At 40.9% G+C, this 24719-nt stretch overlaps 1 protein-coding gene across 1 annotated transcript; it reads left to right on the top strand.

Annotated features, from left to right (window-relative positions):
• Nucleotides 1-495: 495 nt before the first annotated feature.
• On the top strand, nucleotides 496-21749 carry spon2a (spondin 2a, extracellular matrix protein). The gene is made up of 6 exons (XM_017474094.3): nucleotides 496-631; nucleotides 6793-7024; nucleotides 9616-9836; nucleotides 16342-16533; nucleotides 19260-19434; nucleotides 20987-21749. Exons 2-6 carry the CDS (start codon nucleotides 6796-6798, stop codon nucleotides 21172-21174), a joined length of 1005 nt encoding a protein of 334 aa, XP_017329583.1. The 5' UTR covers nucleotides 496-631; nucleotides 6793-6795; the 3' UTR covers nucleotides 21175-21749.
• The last annotated feature ends 2970 nt before the right edge of the window (nucleotides 21750-24719 follow it).

The raw sequence follows: 24719 nt of genomic DNA, 5'->3' as shown, positions 1-24719 counted from the left end.
GCTTCGGTGAGACTTTCCGCCTCATCCTAAGACCTTTTCACATTTATTGACACAGTTTGACATCTGGAAACAATGGGAACAACCTTTTCTAGAGACGGGATGTTTAAAAGGTTAATTCATGTGGATACGAGGATAAACACTGACACACTACTCAGTAGCCCATTCTCACTCTTATTCCTCATTTGCCTCGTCTGCATTTTTAGGATAACTGTCATGGCTCGTGTTTTTATAGAAACCTTAATGATGCATTTTTAGCAATCATCTTTTGAACCTGTTCATGGGGAATCCACCTAATGGGTAATGAAATGTGCTCGAGGTGAAGCAGTTTACATTTAATAGTAAAGAGGTGGGAATTGGCTGGAAATGGAAAAAGACACTTAAAAATGGTGGTAGGGGGACACACCGGTGTGGGAGGGTGTGTGTGTGTGTGTGTGTGTGTGTGTGGTGCGTGTATCCATACAAGGAGAGGTGAAGGAGTGGGGGGTGTAGAAGGGGAGGGAAAAGAGAAAGAGAGAGAGAAAGAGAGGAGGGGAGAGTGAGACAAAGAGAGAGACAGAGTAGAGAAGAGTGCGAGTCCTGCTCTGTGCTGCACATCTCCAACTCGGTGCTGCTGTATCCTCTTCTGGACCAGGTGAGCATGAGATTCAGTGTGGAGCGCACCGGCATCTCTAGATGCACATCTGTGTGTGTGTGTGTGTGTGTGTGTGTGTGTGTGTGTGTGTGTGTGTGTGGCTCTTGCACTCACGCTGTCTGCTGTAACCAAGGTGAAAACCAGCTTTGCTTCTCTTCTGTCCTCTGCAAGGTTCTCGCTCTCTCTGAAGTCCAGTGCCCTCTTCCTGAGTGATTTAACACATGCTCTCTCCTTGACCATTTACGCACTCTCCTTCCCTCCTGTTTCCCTCCCTCTCTCTGTCTCTTTTCCTTTTCAGTCCAGTTTCTTGTTCTTCCAGTCCTCCAATTTCCTTCATCACATCACTTTCTCTCTCTGCATGCGATTTTCAGACTGAAATAGCAGTTTCTTTACCTGCAGCTGAGCTCCATGTGCTGCACTGTATGTGGTTTGCTAATTGCACTCTCTGCATCTCATGCCTTTTTTTTAAAACTATTTTTTTTTTTTTTTTTTTTTTTGACGCTTCTCCTCCTCTGCTGGTTTTATTGCGTCTGGTTCGTGCTTGGTGAAGAGAGACGCTGTCTGAAAGACAGAGATGATGTTTGAGGCTGTATGTGTGTCTTCTCAGGAGGGCAAATAACGGTTAGTTTGCTTTAGGTCAGTGTGAAAAAGCTTGGAATTGTCGACATTTTTGCTTGAGTTCTTTCTAAAATGTCATCTCCAGGATCTTCAGTGAGATAAAAAATGAATAAAATCTTGTATAGAAACTGTGCAGAAATATTTACAGTCATGGTCACTGCTGGTAAATGTTTGTGAACCCTTATATTTAGTAACTAGTGGAAGCACTTTTATGGGCAAAAAAACCTTCAGCCATGTGTTTTCTTTAGCTGCGGATCAGTATTGCGCATAAAACAAGAGGTTTATACAAAATTTAATTTGTATTCTAGGACGCCTTGTTTGAACGGCCTGTTCCAGATCAGAATTTCAGTTCAAATGAGGTCAAGACTCAGATTTGGACAAGATTTGCTAATCTAAAATATGAATTTTTCGTCTGTGTGACCTAGTTTGTGATGGATTTATTCCTATTTTGGATCCTATTTGGATCCTATTGCATAACTTGGCGTCTTTTGCAGTTTTTGATCACAGACAGATGCGCTGGCATTCCGCTTATTATCTATACACAACAATTTGACACAGACGTCAGTGTTTTCTTTAAAGGGCTGTAGTTTCCTTTGTGGAAACCCCTCATGCTTTAGTGTTTTTTTTCCCCCTCTAGACTGAGGTTATAGAGGTCAGGATTTGCCTACCGGTCCCTTTTTGGCCACCCTAGGGTTCACATGTTGGTGGATTTTATTGCCTGATAGTTGTAAGACATTCACAGCTGGGGGAGAGTAACAGCAGTGTAGGATTATAAATTCTATGCCTGACAGGGGACGGATGGGGTGTCCATGCCTCCAGAAATCCCTTTGTAGCCCTTTCCTGTCTAATAAGCTCCAGTAACGTTTCTTCAAGCCATTTCTGCCCACGTCCAGATTGCACTGCAACAGAATTCTGTTGTGACGATCAGGTAACCAAAGCTGTGGGTGTTCTACAATAAACCGAGGAGGGTCCAGACACCTGAACTGAAGAACATCTGACTCAAATTAGCTTTTTTTTTTCTGCTAAGAAGTCTTTATTCTAGAGGTTTGTATTCTATATCCATGTTAGGCCGTGATTATTTAAACTAATGTGTGACTTATAATAATAATAATCAGGTAGTAATAATCAGATAATTACAAAAGGCAGACATTTTATCAACCAGCTTTATTGCCAAATTCCAAATATACACAGAACGAAATATAATTCAGTGCCAAAGTTGTATTGCATTAAAGGTGCAATTTTCCCAGAGCTGCCATAAACACCATTATCTAATGCCTGCCTACAAATCTCAATTTTTAATGTGTTGAATAAAAATACCTGCTAATTATCACCATGTGTCATGTTGCCAGAGGACCTTAATGAGTAGTTTTTATTAATGCATCTGCCATCAATTTACAACACAGTAACTCAGTTCCAGTTCCTGCTCCAAACACACCTGATCCCCTCTATACGCCTTCGTTCCATGTGTTCAGGTGTATTCAGCGTCTCCAGGAGTTACACAAAACCCACCTTTTTTGTTTTTAAATCCCTTGTGGAGCGAGAGCGGTAGAGATTTTTCTGCATGACAGAGAGGCAGCACGGTAAATTTTTTGCTGATCTTGCATTACCTTCTTGCTCCACATGCGGTCATGATGAGCTGGTCAGTGGACGACAGAAGAGATTTTTCAAACCCAAGCCATGAAAAACAAAACAAGTGCGAGAAACTGATCCGTGCATTTTTCAACAGCAAATGCATCCTCATGAGAAAATGTATTTATCTGTTATCTATCTATAACATTTTAAATTATATTTCTTTGCAAGCAGGCTAAAGGATTAACATTGTGTCAGTCTAAAAATATTGCTCTAGCTCTATCACTCTGTAATGTTAGCGAGCTTAATAAAACATGTCCTACACCAGTCTTCGTGCCATCAAACAATACAAAATGTGGTAGAAAATTCGACAATAGTATTAAAAAGGCCTCATAATGAAAGATGCATTTTCAGCAGGTTTTTTTTGCCCTCTCAGTGTCAGTCAATGCAAAAACTTTTGCATTCATGAAGGTGAGAACGAGTGGTGAGGGACAAAGAAAGAGGTTCTTTAACATACTTGTACTGTACTTTAAAATGTTTCATTGATCTATGCTTAGTAACAGCTTGTTCAGGGTTGCTGTGATTTAAAATTAAAATCTGTTTATACTTTAGGAAATAGAGCTAACTAAATTCGTTAGAAATTATTGTAGGCGTGTACAAACAAAAATACAGTAACTGTGGGAGCGGGACATCTCTAGTTGAGACCCATTGTGAACTGGGATGATGTTGCTGAGGTCGAGGAACTGTCAGGGCCAGAGTTCACACATCATGCTGACGGTGCTAGACGCAGATACGGATATTTCTTTACACACCTACCTGTAATATACCATGGTCCTAGGTGTATGGACTGACCGTCCTCAATTCCCTGCAGCGCCGCAACATGGTGTAGATCCCCAGAGCTGCACGAAGCACTATACGGACTCTGATATCGAAAGTGCATATTGGCTCTATTAATCAAATCATTGAACGTTGCATGCAGCAGCCTTGGACACAAAAAAGAATTTGGGAGAAATCCTGGTGAAGAGAAAATGAGGACTATTAGGAAAGGTGGTCCCGGGTAAACATCAGTGTTTATTTAGTTCTTGAAAATTCCTAATTGCCGTGTGCTTAAATTTCCGCACGTATCTGGACCAGATTCTTCACACGTGTTCCACGTGTAAATGCAATGTGGTATTTATGGAAGGGCATTTCTGAGAAGTCATGCTTGTGGTTAAATTTTCTCTTTTAAAGACGAAGAAAGCCAGACTTACCCTATAAGTAGGATGTTTTAGTCATTCCAGATGACTCAATATCGCCTCTTAGTTTAGTGTGTCTTATTTCTATTCTGGTCACTTAGTACCCTTCAGCACTCTGGGCTACATCAGACTGTTCCCTAAATCAAGCTGGATTACTGTCCCAGTCCCTCTAGGCTATAAATGTTAGCGAAAATGCCAGCTATGCTTCATCCCTTAAAGTTATATGATCTCAAGGCTTAAAAGCGGAGCGTAAAAATGGAAAATCTGTGGAGGCGTATAAGGGGCACAGCCGTTGATGCTGATTAGTTAGTATGAGGAATCAGACGGTTGATGTCAGGCGTGGAAAGGTGTCTGGGTCTGTGCTGGTGACCGGGCGCCCTTTGAGGCATTTAACCCGTTGTAAAGTAGCTCTGACAGACAGGGCACGTGACCCGAACCGTTCAGTGCGTGCAATGCCTCGATAGCTATATTTTTACTTCATGCACACCAGAAGACGCACGCAGACGCTCATATGCAGTATGGAAATAGCTCAGTCATGCTGGCTTTGCTCTTGTTCTGCTATTTAAAGTCGGTCGTGCAGTAAATCAGGAAGTGTGTGTACATGTGAGAGTGTTTGTGTGCAGGAGAGATGACAGAGGGCTTGCCGGGGTGGCAAACTGTCTGATTTATGAGTCTCTAGAGACAGAGAAACCCTTTCTACGATCTACTACCGTCTTCTGCAGCTCAGACTCAAGGCTGGATCATGAACCAGAGGTCACTCTTTATGAAAGGGATCAGGCATTGTTAAATGGAATGAATTCATCTTTAGTGAAAAGTGCAGCCAAGCACATTATGCACGTAATGTACTGTGACTTGGCTAGGTTAATCTTCACACAAGCAACTCTAATATTTCAGTAGCTTTCTAAAACGAGTGCATGATTAAATGCGGCATAACAGAAGCCTCCACATGCTTGGGCCGTTTATGGACATTTAAGGCACGAGATGGCAAACAAGACACAAATAAATCCAGTCAGTCTACTCATGCTCGAGTGCTTAACAAGTGGACTAAATAAGCCGCTTCTTACAACTGATGTCTTCAGCTTTTAATCACACAGGATTTGAAAGGCATTTCTGCAAATCAGACACTTGGTGTGAAGCTATGTAACACGCTCCTGATTGTATTATTTATAGAATTATTGTTGGAAATTAGCAGTTCATGTGGAGGCTTATTGCATTCGGATGATTGATTTTAGGAAGAGAAATCAGAAAGAACTGAAACTTTGCACCAAATCTAAATATGATCCTTTTTCAATCAAAAAAACTAATGATATTTTTTAGTAATTCAAACCCAAGCAGCATACTTACCTTACCATACTTATACGTACATCCTTAGTTAGCAACATTAGCTAAGCTCCATGAACATAGCACTCACAGCACTGCTCTAATGTATAGCTAGCTAGGTTGTTCGTTTTTAGCTAATGTTACTTCTCCAGCAAAGTGTGTATTTTATAAAGTAATTAAAACTAGCTAGCTGGTTAATGTTAGGCGTATATAGTGTGTAAACTAGCAGTCAGGATTGTTAGCAAGCTACATTAGGCTAACTATTATATTGTTTAAACTAAGTAGTGCTACAGTTGGTCTCTAGCCAGCTAGCTGAAATTAGGTTAATTATTATATTATGTAACCAGTAGGTTAGCTAATTTCAGTAGCATGTGTTAGCCCTCATACTCAAGGTTGTTTTGGGTTTGTGTGTGTGTGTGTGTGTGTGTTTTTAAAGCTAGTGCAAACAGCCCTTGCTTTTTCAGTAAGTAAAACTAAAAAGATCTGTCTACCCCAATAAGCCGTTTAAATGAGCAATTTAATAAAAAATTTATTTGGATCTAAAATAACATTCTTTCTCTCATTTCACATGAAATTTATTGCTTCTCTTACTGTAGAAACTGCCACTTTTTTGGACATCATCATAATGTTTTACCGGTGTATATGAAAGTCAAAATATAGATATTTTTAATATGTAAGGAATAAAACACATCTTGACGTGTTTTATTTCTCTTATACCACAACATTTTGCCAACATATATATATATATATATATATATATATATATATATATATATATATATATATATAACATTTATTAATGATTAAAATATCATGCTTTTCATCCATTTCTGCTTACTCTTAATGTTGTGGAAAGTCTGTGAGACGACAGGTTAGTTTGTGTTGTCACTTAAGCTATAGCAGCTATAAACAGTCTTTCCTTCAGTAGCCTCTCCTTTTCTCTCACCTGAAGTTAATATGACCCCCCCCCAAAAAAAAACAAAACAAAACAAAACAAAAGCAAACAAACCAACAAACAAACAGCTTGATATATTACAGCGAAACCAAAAAGCGCAAAGTCTTATTTCCTGAAGACTTTTCCGTGTTGTAAAACTCAGTTACAAAGCACTGACACTGGAGACTCCTTCCTTAAATGTTAAATAAATGTCTCCTTCGAGAAAGCGTCCCCGTATCAACGATTATGCATGTTCTTGGTTAAATTGATCAGTTTACAACTAGTCATAGCTTATGTGAAGCATCTTCCATACAAGTCCCTGTGAATGAGCTGCTGCTATAGAAATAGTAATGTATTAGAATGAGTGCATGAATATAAACATGTAATTTGTGCTGTGGTATAAAGTAAAATGAATCAGGGAATACACTACTCTAATGTTTTGGCCATAGAAGAATGAAATGATTCCTCTTTTCTCTCTGCTGCAGACGATGATGCCCTCTGATCTCCTCATCCCCGGGTGGCTGCATCACCTGCTCGTCGTGCTTCTGAAGCTCAGCTTCTCCTTTGCCTCCCCTTTAAAAGTTACCAACGGGACAGAGTGCACGGCTCGAGGCCCCGCCTCTTACATCCTAGTATTCACTGGCCAATGGAGCCCGCAGATGTTCCCGAAACAGTACCCTTTATTCCGACCCCCTGCACAGTGGTCCAAGCTTGTAGGTAAGCTCAAGCAGCTCAAGAATCTGTGAAACAAACCTTCTTGTGAGCCTTTAAGTGGTGGCAAAAGGTAGACAATGGAGTGTTTGGTTTAGGGTTGGAGATGCCTCATGGCATGATGAGTCAGGATGCTGAAGCCTCACAGCTGGCCTCACAGTAACCCACCCCAGTGGCACACCTCCCCCAGCACCTCCTGCATATGGGAGTAAGACAGCCTAATGAGGAAAGCAGAGAGAGAGAGAGAGAGGGGAAGAGCAGGAAGGGGGAGTAAGTGCTACCAGATGACGCCATTTACCCCACAGGTTCCTTGTATCCAAAGTGGCGGTTTAGGAAAGACGTCCAGAGGAAAAAGAAAAAGATGCTGACCTTTTACACCCTTTTAGATAAACATATTGCATATATGACATCCTTAGCCCAGAGGTCTGCAATGGCCATTTGCTTTAATGACAAGTGCTCCCTGGCGCACATATAATAAGAATCTGTGCGTAGGGCGTCTGCACTTTGCCAGCTCCCAGGTCAGGAGAGGATGCAGAGCTGGACAGATCCTGCCAAGACATTTAAAACATTTACAGCCGGAGGACGGCGGGCGTCCGTCTGCAAGACCAGGTCACTGGAGTTTCTGCTCCGACAGTCTGGCTCTCCATATCGCATGATATAATTGTCCGGTTTGCAATTATAGTCATATTAAAGTTAAATAAAGGTGCACGAGGTTTTAGAGATAAAGACAGAGATGGTAACGAGAGAGAGAGAAGGGGGGTGGGGGGAGATTGCTGTGGGTTTGTGGTTGAGTTGTCTGAGTTTGGGATGCTTGGCTCTGACTTGTCATGTTCATGCCAAACCCGTCAGACGCTGCATTGTGGACGGATGAACCATGTCATCACTGCTGACACACTCTCACTTTCTCGCTCTCTCTCTGCCCTTCCTCACCCCACTTTGAATTTCTGCCATGATGGCTTGTAGCTACATAACACGCAGTGGGACATAAAGGATATGCCTAATGACTTTTAAAGCCACCATAAGCTCTGCGTTTTGCTTCCTCAAAAGATCGTAATGAAAAGCCGAGGAGCTTATAGGTCTGTTTTGTTAGTGCAGTTTTGCGGTTTATTAAACAGGATAGATTTTACTTGCTTCCTGGAGACCTCAAACCTACAAATGGTTTTTGCGAGTGTATAAGAAAAAAAGGAAGAAAAAAAAAAATTCATACAGGCTTCTGGAAAATAGCTTACTTTAGGAGGTGAAGTGTGCTAATGTTGGTCATGGGTCCAGGTGAGAGTTTAGACTGAAGTATGAGAACTATCCACATGTAATGTGGCCATCTGCACCAGTTAGTGTTTATGTTCACATTTTAACCGTATGTTTTTACTTCTGTCTTAAATATACATCCTAATCAACGCTAAGCTTTTACGTGCTTTTATGGTCATGAGGATCGTATTTTGATGACTCCTCTGTTTTTACTCATACACGTTATACAGTCCCCTCCGAAAGTATTGGAACAACCAGGTCAATTCTATTGTTTTCATTATACATTGAAGACATTTGGGTTAGAGATAAAAAAAAAAAGATGAATATGAGACAGTAGATCAGAATTTCTGTTTTCTTTTCCTGATATTTACATCTATACTCAGCAAAAAAAAAAAAAGGCCCTATTTCAGGAGACTGTATTTTAAAGATCATTTTGTAAAATCAAAATAAGCTTCACAGATCTTTATTGGAAAGGGTTTAAACACACTAAAAAATGTTTTTCATGCTTGTTCACTGAACCATAAACAATTATTGCCCATGCACCTGTGGAACAGTCCTTAAGACACGAACAGTTTACAGGCAGTAGGTGATTAAGGTCACAGTTACAATAAGTTAGGACACTAAAGAGACCTTTCTACTGACTCTGAAAAACACCAGAAGAAAGATGTCTAGGATTCCTGCTCACCTGCGTCAACATGCCATAGTCCTGCTGCAGGGAGACATGAGGACTGCAGATGTGTCCAGAGCAAGAAACTGCAATGTCTGTACTATAAGTCTCCTAAGACGGTGCTACAGGGAGACAGGAAGGAAAGCTGATCGTCCTTGCAGTGGAAAATGACATGTAACCGTGTGTCCCCCCAGACGTGATGGAGAACTTGCAAATGCCTTGGTGGAAGAGTGGAGTAACATCTCACAGCAAGAACTGACAAATCTGGTGCAGTCCATGAGGATGAGATGCACTATAGTACTTAAAGCAGCTGGAGGCCACCAGATACTGGCTGTTACTTTTCATATTGACTCTCCCTTTGTTCAGGGACTCATTACTCCATTTCTGTTCATCAAATGTCTGTGAAATTTCTTCAGTTTGTGTCTCAGTTGTTGAATCTTTTTATGTTAATACAAATATTTACACATGTTAAGAAATTTTCTGGGAATAAAAGCAGTTGAATGTGAGAGAACGTCTCTTTCTTTTTTTTTTTTTTTGCTGAGTTTAGATGTGTTAAACTACTCAATCATGGCAATTTTGGTGGCAGACCTCCCAATTTTTAGGTGAGCAAAAGTGTAGGAACAGAGTCTTAAATTAAACTTAAAGCTGACATCCCATTTGTTCTCTCCTCTCTTTCTCCCTGCAGCTGTCACCCACAATGAGCGGTACAGGTTGTGGCAGGAAGGATCAATGGCAAGCCCCGGTGTACAGAGTTTTGCTGAGCTCGGTGTCACGGTCGAGCTGGTAAAGGGGGCAAAAGAAGCAAGGAAGAGGAGGGTAGCGGGCTCCATGTACCGCACTGCAGGGATCCCATCTGGAGTTGGCCACAGCTCCACTGAACTCGTTCTGCAGCCCAGGAACCCACTGGTACTTAACGTTTACAGCATTTTTCAATTTTAATCTGTTTAATCTCCATCTAACACATCCATCATGTATGTGTGATTACCACAGATAAAATTTCCCCTGCACTGAGAAAAGTCAGAAAACCGTTTACAGGAATATTATATATAAATTAAGCCTAAAGGCAGGTGCTGAATTCTGTCAGTATTTTTGTAGAATGCTTTCATGAATTGTTAATTCAAACATATTTATAAATTCATATTAACTCAGTAGAATTTGCTCGCTCAGAGACGGGACTAGTTATTCAAAAGGAAGAATTAGCGTTTACATTGAAGTTGTATATTGATGCTGCAAAAACTGTAACTTTAACTGTAAGTGTAATTCTAATATTTTGAGATACTGGATTTTTGATTTCCGTGAGCTGTAAGCCGTAATCATCAAGATTAATCAAAAAAAAAAAAAAAAGGCTTGAAATATTTCACTTTATGTGTGATGAATCTATAATATATGAAAGTTCCACTTTTCGAATTAAATTACGGAAAAAACCCAAACTTTTCCACGATATTCAAATTTTTTAAGACGCACCTGTATACAGTACCAGTCAAAGGTTGGACACATCTAATGATCTTGATTGTTAGATTTGAAAAGGCATTTTGATCTAAAGACTTATTCTAAATTTCAAGGACAAATATGATACCTATTACTGAATTTATTTTCAATTAATAATAAAAAAAACGTTCTTAAGTACGCAATACACTAACAAGGGCTGAGCATGTGGGAACTTTTTCAACACTGGCGGAAAAGCAGTCCAGGTGGCTACATCATTAAACTGCCGAGAGGAAGGAGTGTACAAAACTGTCATCGGGGCCACTTTGAACAATCTAACAGATTTAAGTTTTGATTTCTTTAACACTTTTTGATCACAGTTAATTGTAAAATGGCTCTTTGGATGGTTTACAGATCCAATTTTTGACGTGGGTGCTACTTGGAAGTGTTTCTGAACAGGAAAACCTTCTGTTCTAAAGCAAAGAGTACTTATAAGGGTTCCCCAGAGAGACAAACTGAAGAATCCTTTAGAATGCTTGAGAGTGTATGAGTGGGTGTAGTCGAGGTTTTTTAGCATATTCCACCATGGAGGAAAGGTCAGCTATGTAAGTGTTAAGGGCCTTGCTTCAGGATCCAACAGTGGCAACATAACATTGCTAGGATTTCTTTACCACTTTACACCTAGTAGAATATAACAGGAATGTCGCAGTTTAGTACTGAAGGGCATCAATGCTTATTTAACACATCCGGGTCAGCTTGAGTTTTGTGAAGATAAAAAAAAAAAAAAACCCACTCATCTCCAGTAACAGTAACTCCACCCCATCACTGATTATTTTCCTATAACAGTCTGCTCTGTCGAGATGCATTCCTTATATCACAGCATCTCAGCAATGTTAAAAATAAAGCAATTATAACAAATCATTACCAGAACAGGATTTTCCAGACAACTAAACAAAGGTTCCAGTTAGTTCCCTAAATGGTTCTTCTGTTTGGAGGTGGGGGTGGGGGTTATTATGGTTTTCATGTAGAACCCAACAACAGAGGGTTTTACACTGAGAAAAGTTCCATTGAGTAGAACATCTGATGTTGGAGGAACCCTTTTTCTAAGAATGTATTCCTAAATAGTCAGATCAGTGTTGGAACCATCATCTAATCTCAAGAATACACAAACTTGCCCCTACTGAGGCTAAGACCCAGAGCATGTCCCTATAGCTCCAGGAACGATTCTGAGAACCAGCACTGCTTTCTAGAACCTCCAAACCACAACATTTCCCTTGCCTTATCCATTCCAGCGCAATCTCTTTGACCTGTCTCAGAACTCTAGAATGAGACAAATTTCTTGCTCAGATCTTTCTCTTTTGTTTATTTTCCCTCAACTCTGGCTTTCCAGTGACTCATGGCTACTGACGGGTCATTACTCGAAGGGATGTTTGAGCGCAGGGGCTAAAACAAACCATGATGGGAATTGGTGACCTACATATCTTTATTACTCGGGCATCATTTCTAAATAGCACAGAGGAGTGCCAAAAAAAAGGGGACACTATTTCTCTTACGTACGTGCCTGATATTGCTAGTAGGCTTTAAGTGATGTGACAGGTCACATGACCCGTCGGTGGGATGACTGCTGCTTTTAGACCTGCCGGGAAGGTTAGGGTGGCCCTGGACGTGGAAGACCCATCTGTCAGTGTGTCTGTGTGTATGTGTGTGTATGTTGGGAAGCTTTTATGGAGACACATGAGTAGAAACTCACAATGCCTTGCTCAAACACACCTGTTGAGTGCACTTGAGTTGTTCTTTGTCTGTCCAGCTCTCAGCTCAGCAATATTATCTACACTGCATGCAGGAATGTGTCATTCGACACACACAGTTGGCACTTCATAGCCGCTTATTGAGAACACAGAAGATCGTAACTCCATTTTACTTTATACTTCCAGGAAATCAAAAGGCCAGGTCACTGAGGACATAACAGTCAGCTCAGTGCAGTGTTAGTTTGGAGACCTGACTGCTCCAGAAGTTTGATGACTGTGATAACTGGTTGTAATATTAGATGGGAGGCTAAAACCTAATCTATCAACAGCTCAACAATGAGGAGCATAAGAATGATGTGACGCAAGCTGATACACACACACACACACACACACACACACACACACACACACACACACACACACACACACACACACACACACACACACAACCTTAAAGCTTACAGCTGATTTCAATTTTATTTTAAGTGTTTCAGGTCTGTAATGCTCTACTGGTTTCATGCTGTGTTTCATCTGAATACCAAACACGCTGCAACCATTTTGTTCAAATAAAAAAAACCCACTAAACTTACAAACCTTTTGTGTAATTTGTACTTTGATTGGATAGTGTGTGCTCAATCTACCTTTAGTTTCTCCTTTAAAGGCATTTCGGGGAAAAAGGATGATAGCATAAATAATCTGCCTCATTTACGATCATTACATCCACAACTATATTTGACATGCTCCTTCTCAAATACTGCTGATGACGTGTTATGATGTAAAATCTGCTAAGCCTGTAGTCAGGACTGTTAAGAGGTGGTCCACTGAGGCAAAGCTGGAATTGCAGGCCTGCTTCAACTGCACTGACTGGAGTGTTTTTCAAACTGTAGCTACCAACCTCGATGAACTAACTAACAGTGTAACATCATCCATCAGTTTTTGTAAAGATATGTGTGTACCCACACATATCAAGATCTGTTTAACATACAACAAGGACAAACCATGGAAAACTCAGACACCTTTGTCAAGCTATCGATGGGGCGTAAAGAAATGGGGACAAAATCTCATATGATAAGGCCATAAACACATTGACAACACAGATTAGGCTCGCTATGAGGAGCTACTCTGAAAAGCTGAGAAATGACAGTGTGGAAAGGCCTGAAAGACATTGCCAACTACAGGCCACCTTCCCCCCACCCTGTGGACTGTCAAGAGCTGGCTGACGTCCTGAACGTCATTCTGTTGTAGATTTGACTACACCCCATACCCACTCTAACTGCACTTAGGATGTGTGAGGAAGATGTTTGTCAGGTCTTCCTGAAACAAAAGTCTCGGAAAGCACCAAGCCCAGATAGTGCCTCACACTCCTGTCTGAGAACCTGTGCTCACCAGTTGGCTCCTGTCTTCACACAGATCTTCAACAATGAAGTACTCTCCTGCTTCAAATACTCTACCATCATCCCCGACCCCCACTTGAAGGACATCACTAGCCCCCTGATAGACCCCCTTCAGTTTTCCTATTGGGCTAACAGGTCAGTGGATGATGCAGTTAACATGGGACTGCATTATATCCTCCGACACCTTGACCATACAGGGACCTATGCAAGGATCTTTTTCGCGGACTTCAGCTTAGTGTTTAGCACATCCCAGATCTCATCCAGACTAAACTGATCCAGCTCTCTGTGCCCAACCCCAGCTGTCAGTGGATCACCAGATTCCTGATAGACAGACTGCAGCAGGTGCGGTTGGGGAAATTCACATCCAGCACCTGGACAATCCAGACTGGTGCCTCCGAAGGATGTGCACTCTCCTCACTGCTCTTCTCCCTGTATACAAATGGCTGCATTTCTACAGAACCTTCTGTCAAACTCCTGATGTTTGCATATGACATTTCAGTTACTGGCCTCATCCAGGGTTGTGACGAATCTGCTTACAGAAGCGAGGACAAATAGTTGGCTGTCTGGTGCAGTCGAAACAAACTGGAGCTGAACATGCTCAAAACAGTAGTGCTGACAGTGGACTTGACAGTTGACAGAAAGAACTCCCTACACTACCCCCGCTCACCATAATTAACAGGACAGTGTCAGTCGTGGAGTCATTCAGGTTCCTGGGCTCTACATTCTCACAGGACCTGAAGTGGCAGACCTACATTGACTCAATAGTGAAAAAAAGCCCAGCAGAGGATGAACTTCCTCCTCCAACTGAGGAAGTTCCAGCCCTAATATATCCTACCCCTTGACAGGTGCCATTGTAACAAGACAAACAATGTTATTCACTTCACCTGTTAGGGGGTTTTAATGTCATGGCTGACCGGTGTATTTCTGTCTTATATGTTGTACCCCATTCTGTGTTGCCCTCATTGTAAGTACCAGCAGCAACCTTGGACAACCTGAACTGTATCAGCCCAAATGGAGATCAAATCTAGCAAGCGATTCACTCTGTGTAATCACCAAACATGACTGTCCCTGACAGTCTGCATGAACCAAAAGTCTGGGCTAGAAAGAAATCAACCTTAGACTTGCTTCTTTATTCCGATCTGTGTACTTTTCTTCCCATTTGCTGGTGCTGTTGCGGTTAGTTCCACAAAAATCCAAAATATGTAGAGGTCAAAAATGAAAACTAATATTGATCTTCGACCTCAGAAAGGAACTTGGCTTGAGAGGCCGTCTAGTTGACCTCGGACAGGAGCATGGCTTGGGAGGCCGTCTCTTCGGCTTCAGACTGGAACTTGACTTTATGCTAGAGCTCTGGAGATGAGACAAAGTCATGGGTCTCGTGCTGGGGCTCTGGGGAGAAGGTCACCATGTTGACCTCCAACTGGGGCTCTGGAGCTGTGACTACCTCTTCTTTTTTTTTTTTAATTTTTGAAAGACATCGCTGCTAGCCCATTTATATCAGCCGATCCTGCTGTCTTACCGACCCATCTCATACACTGTCTCCAAAGCTCCTAGGGAAGTGCATTACTGGTGCAAAACTCATATTGGATCATCATCTCTGACTGGACTGGCTTTCACTTGGCCAACCACATAATGGCAGAGTGAGGGCTGGAATATCAATTGATGGATTTAGTTTAAAGAGCCCCATGAGCCACAATTATACAAACACTTAAGATGAATGGGCACATTAAAAAATCTCAGCTGGTAAATATTTATACTCAGGAACTGTGTCATGCAAAAGGAAAGTAAATGGTAATAATTCAGAGGCGATGTGAACGTTTTCACTGATGCTCAGTAATGGTGAATTAGGGGTTGTTGTGGTGGTTAGGGTGTTTGTTTAACATTTCTGACACTTTAAGTTTGTTGAGGAAAAGGAAGAAGAACATCAGGTGTGTGTCATGGATTTATGATTATGTGTGTGTGTGTGTGTAGACTGATGTCCATCAGCTGAACTATGCTGCAGACAGATGTAACCACACTGGCTTTACGTGCCAGCCAAACTGTTATAGCAGGGTGCATTCCTGGAAAAGCCGCAGTGCTAGAAAAGAAGGAGGTGGAGGACAGGAGAGAGAAGAAGTAGAGGAGACGGAAGTGTAGAACAAGCCTGACTCCAGACAGACTGTTCCTCAGCTGAGATTCATCGATCAAAAAAGTTGAAACTGTGCTCCGGTGTGTGCGTCATTAACAACCGCCAAATGAAAGATCGGTTTCATACTAATGGCTATTCTAATGTCGTTGGTAATCCTATAGGTATTTAAGACCAAATTTGAATAATAACAGAGATTATGGGTTTTGACTTGATGCCTGATCATGACCTAGGAGTAACCTCAGCTACCTCATGAGTAAATAACGCTTTGATTTCAGTACCGGTTCCAGTATTACACAGTAATGTTTGTCCATTTGGTTGCAATCTATGCACCATGAGCCACTCAGAACTTTGGCTATATAACAACTTTTGCTCTAATCTTCAAATAGACCTGTCCCTCAGGACTGTGTGTGAATAAGTGATATAAAGAGTGTGTGCATGTGTTCTGACCAAGGGCTTTTCCTGCATTAGGTCATAACCTAACAGGAAACATTCATCAGTGTTTAAAGAAAAAGAAACCCAGCAGCACCCTAACCAACACAGGAACGACTGGAAACTATTGGGAATGGCCTTAAAGAGACATTTCAGATGTGAATTATGAAGTCAATTGCTCATACTTTGCAGGGCATATTCAGGCCGGAAAGTATATTGCCAGAAGGAAAGCTGTATTGTCAGCGTGTATGTGTGTGTCTCTGATCATGTTGCACTCTATCTCACAGCTCTCCTTGATGGTGAAAGTGATTCCCAGCCCTGATTGGTTTGTAGGGGTGGACAGCCTAAACCTGTGCGAAGCGGGGCAATGGAAAGAGGAAGTGACTTTCGACCTGCACCCGTTCGATGCCGGGACGGACAGCGGTTTCACTTTCTCTTCGCCCAATTTTCCCACGATGCCCCCTGAGAACATCACAATGGTGAGACAGTCACTCAGCTGGTACACCACACTGAGGAAAAACATGCGCCATTTTCTATATTTCATAAGCTTAAACCTGATATAACCTGATATATAAGCTTAAACCTGATATATATATATATATATATATATATATATATATATATATATATATATATATGTCTATATAGTCGTGCTTGAAAGTTTGTGAACCCTTTAGACCTAAAACATCATCAGATTTTCACACAAGTCCTAAAAGTAGATAAAGAGAACCTAATTAAACAGATGAGACAAAAATATTCTACTGAGTTATTTATTTATTGAGGAAAATGATATTACAATCTCATTATATTACTTTATATTATACCAATATTACATATTGACAAAAGTATGCGATCCTTTGGTGAGTTCAATCAGTGGGATGACAATGAGGTGTGAGTGAACAAAGGAGATTACTGAGGACCTCAGAGAAAAGATTTGTTGATGCTCATCAGACCGGAAAAGGTTACAGAGGTTGGAAGAAATTTAAGACCATTGTTATCCTCCCCAGGAGGGTAACTCCAAGAGCAAGATGTGTAATAGGCCACGAGGTCACAGAGGAACCCAGGGTAACTTCTAAGCAACTAAAGGCCTCTCTCACATTGGTTAATGTTCATGAGTGAACCATCAGGACCAAAATCAAACCTTGAACAGCAGTGGTGTGCATGACAGGGTTGCAAGGAGAAAGCCACATTGCTGCCTGTCTGCAGTTTGCTAAAGATCATGTGGAGAAGCCAGCAGGCTGTTGGAAAAATGTTTTGTGGATGGATGAGACCAAAATAGAATTTTTGGTTTAAATGTTTGGAGAAAGGAAAACACTGCATTCCAGCATAAGAACCATATCCCATCTGTGAAACATGGTGGTGGTAATATCATGGTGTGGGCCTGTTTTGCTGCATCTGGGCCAGGATGACTTATGGAGCAATGAATTCTGAATTATACCAGTGAATTCTAATGGAAAATATCAGGACATCTGTCTGTGAACTAAATCATTCTACCAGTCATTCTAATGGTCTAATGGTTAAAGAAGAATAAAGATAATGTTTGGAACGGAAAAGTCAAAGTCCTGACCTTAATCCAATAGAAATATTGTGGAAGAACCTGAAGCAAGCAGTTCATTGAGGAAACCCACCAACATCCCAGAGTTGAAGCTGTTCTGTACTGAGGAACGGGCTAAAATTCCTCCAAGACGATGTGCAGGACTGATCAACAGTTACCAGAAACGTTTAGTTGTAGTTATTGCTGCACAAGAGGATCACACCAGATACTGAAAGCAAAGATTTCAATATGTTCTTCATTTGTCAAAGGCATTCTTAAAGTCTATCTGAAAGAAGATTATAATATAATTAAGTATGAAAAATTTTGCTAAAAAGTGTTAATTTCCTCTATGTACAGTATGGAGACTTTTGGGACACCCTATATTTTCAAAGGGTACCATGGTATTTTAGCGTGGAATTATTGCACAACGTGACAACAAAACCAAGCCTTCTTTTTAAATAACACCTTGGTATAAATATAGGCCAGTGCTTTACTGAGCAAACCGAACTGGCCGTAAACAGTCTACTAAAAACATGATCTAGGTATTGGAGTCAGCCCAGATTGCATTGTATCTTATATGCATTTCCTTATTAGAAAACTGATACTACAGTAGATCTACTAAATGCCAGATGTATATCATCAAGGGTTGCAATAGATCCATTGGCAACTGGTAATGCTCCAGCTATATTAGCTAAATTAAGTTCAGTTCAGTTCTTTATTCTTTATCTCAACTTAATTTTCTCATGATCTCGACTTAATTTTCTTGTGACCTCGACATAATAAAAAATTGCTTTCGCGTGATCTCGACATAAAAAGTTGCTTTCTCTTGATCTCGACATTTTCTTGTAATGTTGACATAACAAAAGCTGTTTTAATAATTAATTCATATAAAAATGAATAATGCATGGCCACATAGGGCTTCCGCACATTTCATCACAATTAACTTTTTTCACATATCCCAGCTTGTTAGGAAGTTGGGGTCAGAGCGCAGTGTTAGCCATGATATGGTGCTCCTGGAACAGATAGGGTTAAGGGCTTTGCTCAAGGGCCCAACAGTGGCAGCTTGGTGGTGCTGGAGCTTGAACCTTCGACCTTCTGATCAGTAACCCAGAGCTTTAACCGCCACTTGATCCACCACTAAAGAGCAAGCCAGAGGCCACTGTGGCAAAGAAACACTCCCTTGACAGAAACCAGACTCAAAACGGGATATGGGGATTATAAATCATTACTGGGTACAGTTATAAAAATCTGGGACAAACAAATTCAGCTCTAATTTTTTTTTTTTTTTTAAATAACAACACGGAATGCAAACCAACGTTTAGTACATTTGTTTTTGGTGTCTGTCCCCACCCCTCTGGTATTTTTGAATTAGGACTGTCTTTACTATCAGAGAAGCTGTCTTTACTACCCTGAGCTTGTGTTACTGTATGTGCAGAGTTTGACATATTTTCACATACAGGTTCTCTGGTTTCTTTCCTACTCCCATCCAAGGTAATCCGGCCCCTCACGCCAGTGTTCCCAGGATAGACCAAGTATCCACCACAACCCTGACCAGGATAAAGCAGTTAATGAATGAATGAATGACTGAATAAATGAATGATAAAGAAGACTGTTCACTCATACTTTTACATCCTCACAATATGTTTTTTGTGGCTTCTTTCCAACATACAGATCACGTCTCAGAAGCCGAATCATCCTGCAAACTCGTTCTACTACCCACGGCTGCCTGAGCTCCCGCCACTAGCCACAATCTGGCTGAAGAGACAACCTCGCTCACCCATCCGTCAACACAACCACGTGTCCAATCACATCCTGCCTCAACTCAGCAAAGCCCCACAATTTACAGGTCAGAACACACACACACACACACACACACACACACACACACACACACACATGCACATCAACACTGGAACTAAAATCATCACATAAAGGTCTTTTTAAGTACACTGTCATGTCACTTTATATCGCTGGGGAAACCCTTAAAGGTTCTATGTAGAACCCTGCAAAAGAGTTTACTACAGGAAGAACCCTTTCTGGAGGCTAAGAACTGTTCAGGAGCCCTCATTTTCAATTGCGGTGTGTAAACACACTTCTTTACTGTTTCGGTTCTAGTAAAATATTTAAAATAAACTGTAGTCTATTCTACAGTGTTTAGGGAGCTGCAAAGACAGTGTAGATTCAACCTAGGGATGTTTAAACTCAGGCTTCCCCATGATATGATCTGATTCGTAAGGGAACAATTTGACACGTGACAATACCACCGTTATAATATGATATGAATACCTCTGCTATGCTATGAGAGGAATCTGCATATATGATTCCATATATGACCAACTTTGTTCTTAAAGTAGGAAAGGCCTAAGCTTAACTCCCAAATGATGATGACGTAGAGAAAGGACTATTTTAAGTATCAGAGTTCTGGACATATCCACTCATTACACCCTTACTTCAAACCACATCCAGTTCTTCAGTAATGACCCACAGACTTGCCCGTGCCCCTCGTGCCCTGTGGATTGGGGCGGAGTCACGCTGAAAGAGACCACTCCCATCAGGAGAGAAATGTTTTATCAGAAGAACTTTGTATTGACCCAAACCATGCTAGTTAACGGCATCCACAGCATAACATAGCCACCAATTAGGCTAGTTAATTCATCACAGAAAAGATTCCGGGTTCTGTTCCTCATTAGGAACGTTTAACTCAAAACTGCAGTGCAAAAGAAGCAATATTTATACACCATAATACCTTTAACTACATTTATGGTAACTAGACAATTGTGTAAAATTGCCCCTCCAATTATGGTTCTGTAGAGAATCAACAGCAAACATTTGGAATTTGTTGTGTGGGTTTGGACGAGTCGCTGAATCAGCACAAACAAAATTGTGTTGACTCTTGTTTGGCTTTAAAACCCTGTTGTTTAGCCCACAGGATTTTTTTAAAATCAGTTAATTTGAATTAGTTTAAGCAAAATATGCCGAGGAGGCTAACAATTACTGTAATATAGAACAGCTGGCATTTTCCAGTTGGTGATTTTATTGCCAGAGTCTTTAATTCCCTGCATGTTTACAGTTCAGTTTAAACCCTTGCTTCAGTAAATAATCTCACCTGGACACTGTAGACTTACGAACCTACGAACTGCTGCTGTAATCATAAAGACTATGATGCTCATATGGAACATCATCTCAACAGTACTGTTTGACTGTGCAGCATACAGTTTGTACAAGAGTAATGATTAATAAGAAGATGATGATGTCTTTTTTTTTTTGAGTCTGCTTCCTCTCATGTCATCTCAAGGAGTTTTTCTTTCCTTCCTTGCATCTGGTTTGCTCATTCGGCATCTAAATCTCCATTTTCTTTAAAGCTGCTTTGTGACGACGTCTACTGTGTGTTGTTGCAGAGACGCCGCTGGACTGCGAGGTCTCCATGTGGTCGTCCTGGGGGCTGTGTTTGGGACCGTGCTCCAGAGGAGGAGTGCGCCATCGTACCCGCTACATCCTGTTGAAACCTGCTAACAGCGGCACCCCCTGCCCCGAGCTGGAGGAACAGGCCGAGTGCACGCCACACAACTGCCTGGTGCAGCAGTGATGCCCATTTACGTGCTGGCACACACACACACACACACACACACACACACAATATGCACATACACACACACACACACACACACTAATGCAGCAGTTCAGCCTCGAAGAATTCAGCTTACAAAGAGAGAGAGAGAGAGAGAGAGAAAATAGAGTTTCAACAGATAACCAGATAATTTGCAGACATCATTATTACAGAGAGTTGATTTTTTTTGGAAAATGTCAAATGTTATGGACAGGATATTTCCTTTTATTATTGTTATAATAATAATAATTATTATTATCTAAATTTTGCAACAGCACTGAGACAAAAGTACTTCAGTTGTGGAATGAATTGACCAACAGTGCCCTATACTAGTACACTTTAAATAATCCCACTAAGACTGAAATCTTATACTGGGCCAATTAGGATGAGTTTCTTAACATTATTAGGCTGACAGTCTCCGTAACATAATCTTATATTATTGTTATTATTATATTATATTATTGTTTGGTTTCCTCCACAGCCTTTGAAAAGTTGTATATATGATGTATTTAATCATTTTCTCCTTTTAATAAATGTGGAGTTGTTCCCTCAAACCCGAGGACTGTGTGAGCTAAAGATACTTGGAGATGCATCACGACATATGTTTGCTAACAAACCGACAGCAACGTTGCTTAAATACTATAAAACAACTCAATTCTATGCTGCACTTATCTGAATGTTTACAAACGTCATTTATTTAATACTGAATCAAAGTTTGGAATTAGACTATAACGTCTTACAATTTAAAAGCGGAGTACAAGCTGAGGACGGATGGATGAATGAACGAATGAAGATGAAAATATTTAGAAAGTAATCATAAAGGGAGGAGATTCAAGGAGAACAATTTCTTTACAGCAGTCATACTTCACCGACAATTGCTACTGAAATATTCAATTGTTTAAAGAAGCCATTTGTCATTTTTAGAGCTTCTCCCTACCAGTGCACTTCCAAACAAACCCCTGTTGCAACTATATCTACCTTGTACATTGCCTTTTAAGGAAAAGGGGCGGGGCTGGTGTTCTGACTCGGGGTGGGGCTAATTTCTGGCCCAGAAAAAATACATACATAAGCCTGGAATTAAGAAATTAACCAGATCCATTATATGACAGTATTGTGAATCACAGGTTTTCTAAGGTATGTTTGAAATGATATGATTATTACATGTCTAGAAATAGTTTAAAAAATGACAAACTGCACATTTAAGTATCCTCTCAACTATATGTTTAAATATCCAAATATACATATATTTAAATATGCATATATACAGTAACTGACACTAAAACCAATGATTGTTCTTGGCATGTTCATTCGTTTAAAGTGATATTCCTGAACCAGGATGCAGGAACACGGATATGTGAATGTCATTCCTGTGAGTGTCATGTTTTTGCCATCAAACCCTTTGTTGCTTATAAACTTTAGTAGCACTGAAAGGAAATTTCCTCTGCTCAACGGATAAGCATGGCTCAGGCTCCAGGTGCAAAGTTGTGTTTTATTACCATTTCAAAAAGGACTATTGAAATGAAATGGATTGGCAGGAATGACAATGGCTTGTGTTTAAAGTATGATATCACCTCTTTCTGGTGAGCACACGCTCTCTCCTTAAGGATAAAAAGTTCTGTCTTTGACATCTGCGTCCCTGCATCAAGAAATTAAACAAAAAATAAACGCAAGTGCAAGAGACCCTACAGGTGATTCGTTTTATATAATAGATACAAGAAATCATTAATATTTGCTTGGTGATTGCTGATATTCTTACAATAATTTTTTTTAGTATTGGAACTTTTCCAATTTGTTTATGTAAAATGAGCCGTTGACTAATGAATCATGAAACCAAAAATTTTTCTGGATGTTGTGAAGACACTCAGTTTGACAGTTTGTTGGTCATCATTTCTTTATTGTTCAAACTAGAAAATACCGTTCTCTGATGCCATTTTTAGTACCCATCCATCCATTTTTCACAGGTAGTCTGGAGCCTCTCCCAGGGAACTTGGAGCACAAAGCAGGGGACACACTGGACCGGGTGCCAACCCATCGCAGGGCACAATCACACACATACACTCCGGACAATTCAGACATGCCAATCAGCCTACAGAACATGTCTTTGGACTGGGGGAGGAAACCCCCGAAGCATGGGGAGAACATGCGAACTCCATGCACACAGGGTGGTGGTGGGATTCAAACCCCGGAGGTGCGAGGCAAACGTTCAAACCATTAAGCCATTTTTAGTATAAAATCTTCAACCCAACAATAATTAACATTTTCAGAATTTCCCATTGGGATAGGAATGAACATGTAAAATTTCATGTAGTGCAGCTCATTCTTGCAGATTTTTCGTTTTAAATATAGAAAAAAAAAACAATGTGATTCCATGTGAATCCATGCAGATTCATGTGATTTGACATGTGTATCATAATAACACATAAAGTGACATTCATATATCAAGGAACAAGCTTTTCCAGGGATATATGGCACGATGTGGCTGTGCCAAGTGGCCTGAGCTTGAAGCCTTCTTCTTTGCTAGACTTCTGCCAATGCAGTGGTTGTGCACAGACAAAAACTGTCTATATGTGTAGTGTCTCGCCTTAAAAAGTGTCTTGTGCATCACATTTCCTCATATTGTGGTCTCATGACTTATGCTACAACCCCCCTAGTCCGTCCTTCCACACCCCCACCCCCTCCAACACACACACACACACACACACACACACACACACACACACACACACACACACACACACACACACACACACACACACACACACACACACACACACACACACACACACACACACACACACACACACACACACACACACACACACACAACTGGTGTAACATGATTACACACCACAGCCTGCACATCACAAAAGTCTTCGCCCAACTCCCTCAGAGACGCCCAATCAACATCTGCACAGCTAGAGGACTAGTCTAAACAACGCACAGCTCTCCCTTGTGGCCTTTGATTTCCAGCGACTCAAAACCATTCATTAGCTCCAAGACTATGCAAGCTGCCTCTAAAGCCTAATTAAAGCCTCGGGCTTAAAAAGGCTTCCACAGTGGTTCCACAGAGGTTTCCTATTCCATGGATCACCTTTACGCTGAATATTTGAAGTTCATAACACACCGGTAATAATTGTTTGACCCCTGAAAGTGTTGCCTTACAATTACTATTCTGTTATTTATATTGAAGAATATTATTCAGTGAATTGCTCTGTGCTTACAGTAACACTTTGAAGTTGTAGTTGAAGGTGAGGGATTTACGTCTGGACCCATTGATAGGTCCTGGTAGTGTAAAGGGGTGCAGATATTTACTCATTTCATTATCAAGCACTTCAGAGTAAAATGTGTAACAGGGTTGCCAGGTCAGTCAAAGCCAGCCTTAAAAAACAGCAAAAAAAAAACTAAAACAGCTCTGACCCGTCGAGGTATGGACTGCACCAGACCTCTGAAGGTGTGCTGTGGTATCTGGCACCAAGACGTTAGCAGCAGATCCTTTAAGTCCTGTAAGTTGTTAGGTGTTCCCT

This window comes from Ictalurus punctatus, chromosome 8 (genome assembly GCF_001660625.3).
Source record: "Ictalurus punctatus breed USDA103 chromosome 8, Coco_2.0, whole genome shotgun sequence".
Lineage (NCBI taxonomy): Eukaryota > Metazoa > Chordata > Actinopteri > Siluriformes > Ictaluridae > Ictalurus > Ictalurus punctatus.
The sequence above is the reverse complement of the archived record's forward strand: the minus strand, read 5'-3'. Positions and strand labels throughout refer to the sequence as shown.

Coding starts and splice junctions, on each gene's coding strand:
- spon2a (XM_017474094.3), top strand. CDS start 6,796: ATGATGCCCTCTGATCTCCTCATCCCCGGGTGGCTGCATCACCTGCTC. Junction 9,837..16,341: donor TGCAGCCCAGGAACCCACTG/GTACTTAACGTT, acceptor TCTATCTCACAG/CTCTCCTTGATGGTGAAAGT. Junction 16,534..19,259: donor CCCCTGAGAACATCACAATG/GTGAGACAGTCA, acceptor TCCAACATACAG/ATCACGTCTCAGAAGCCGAA.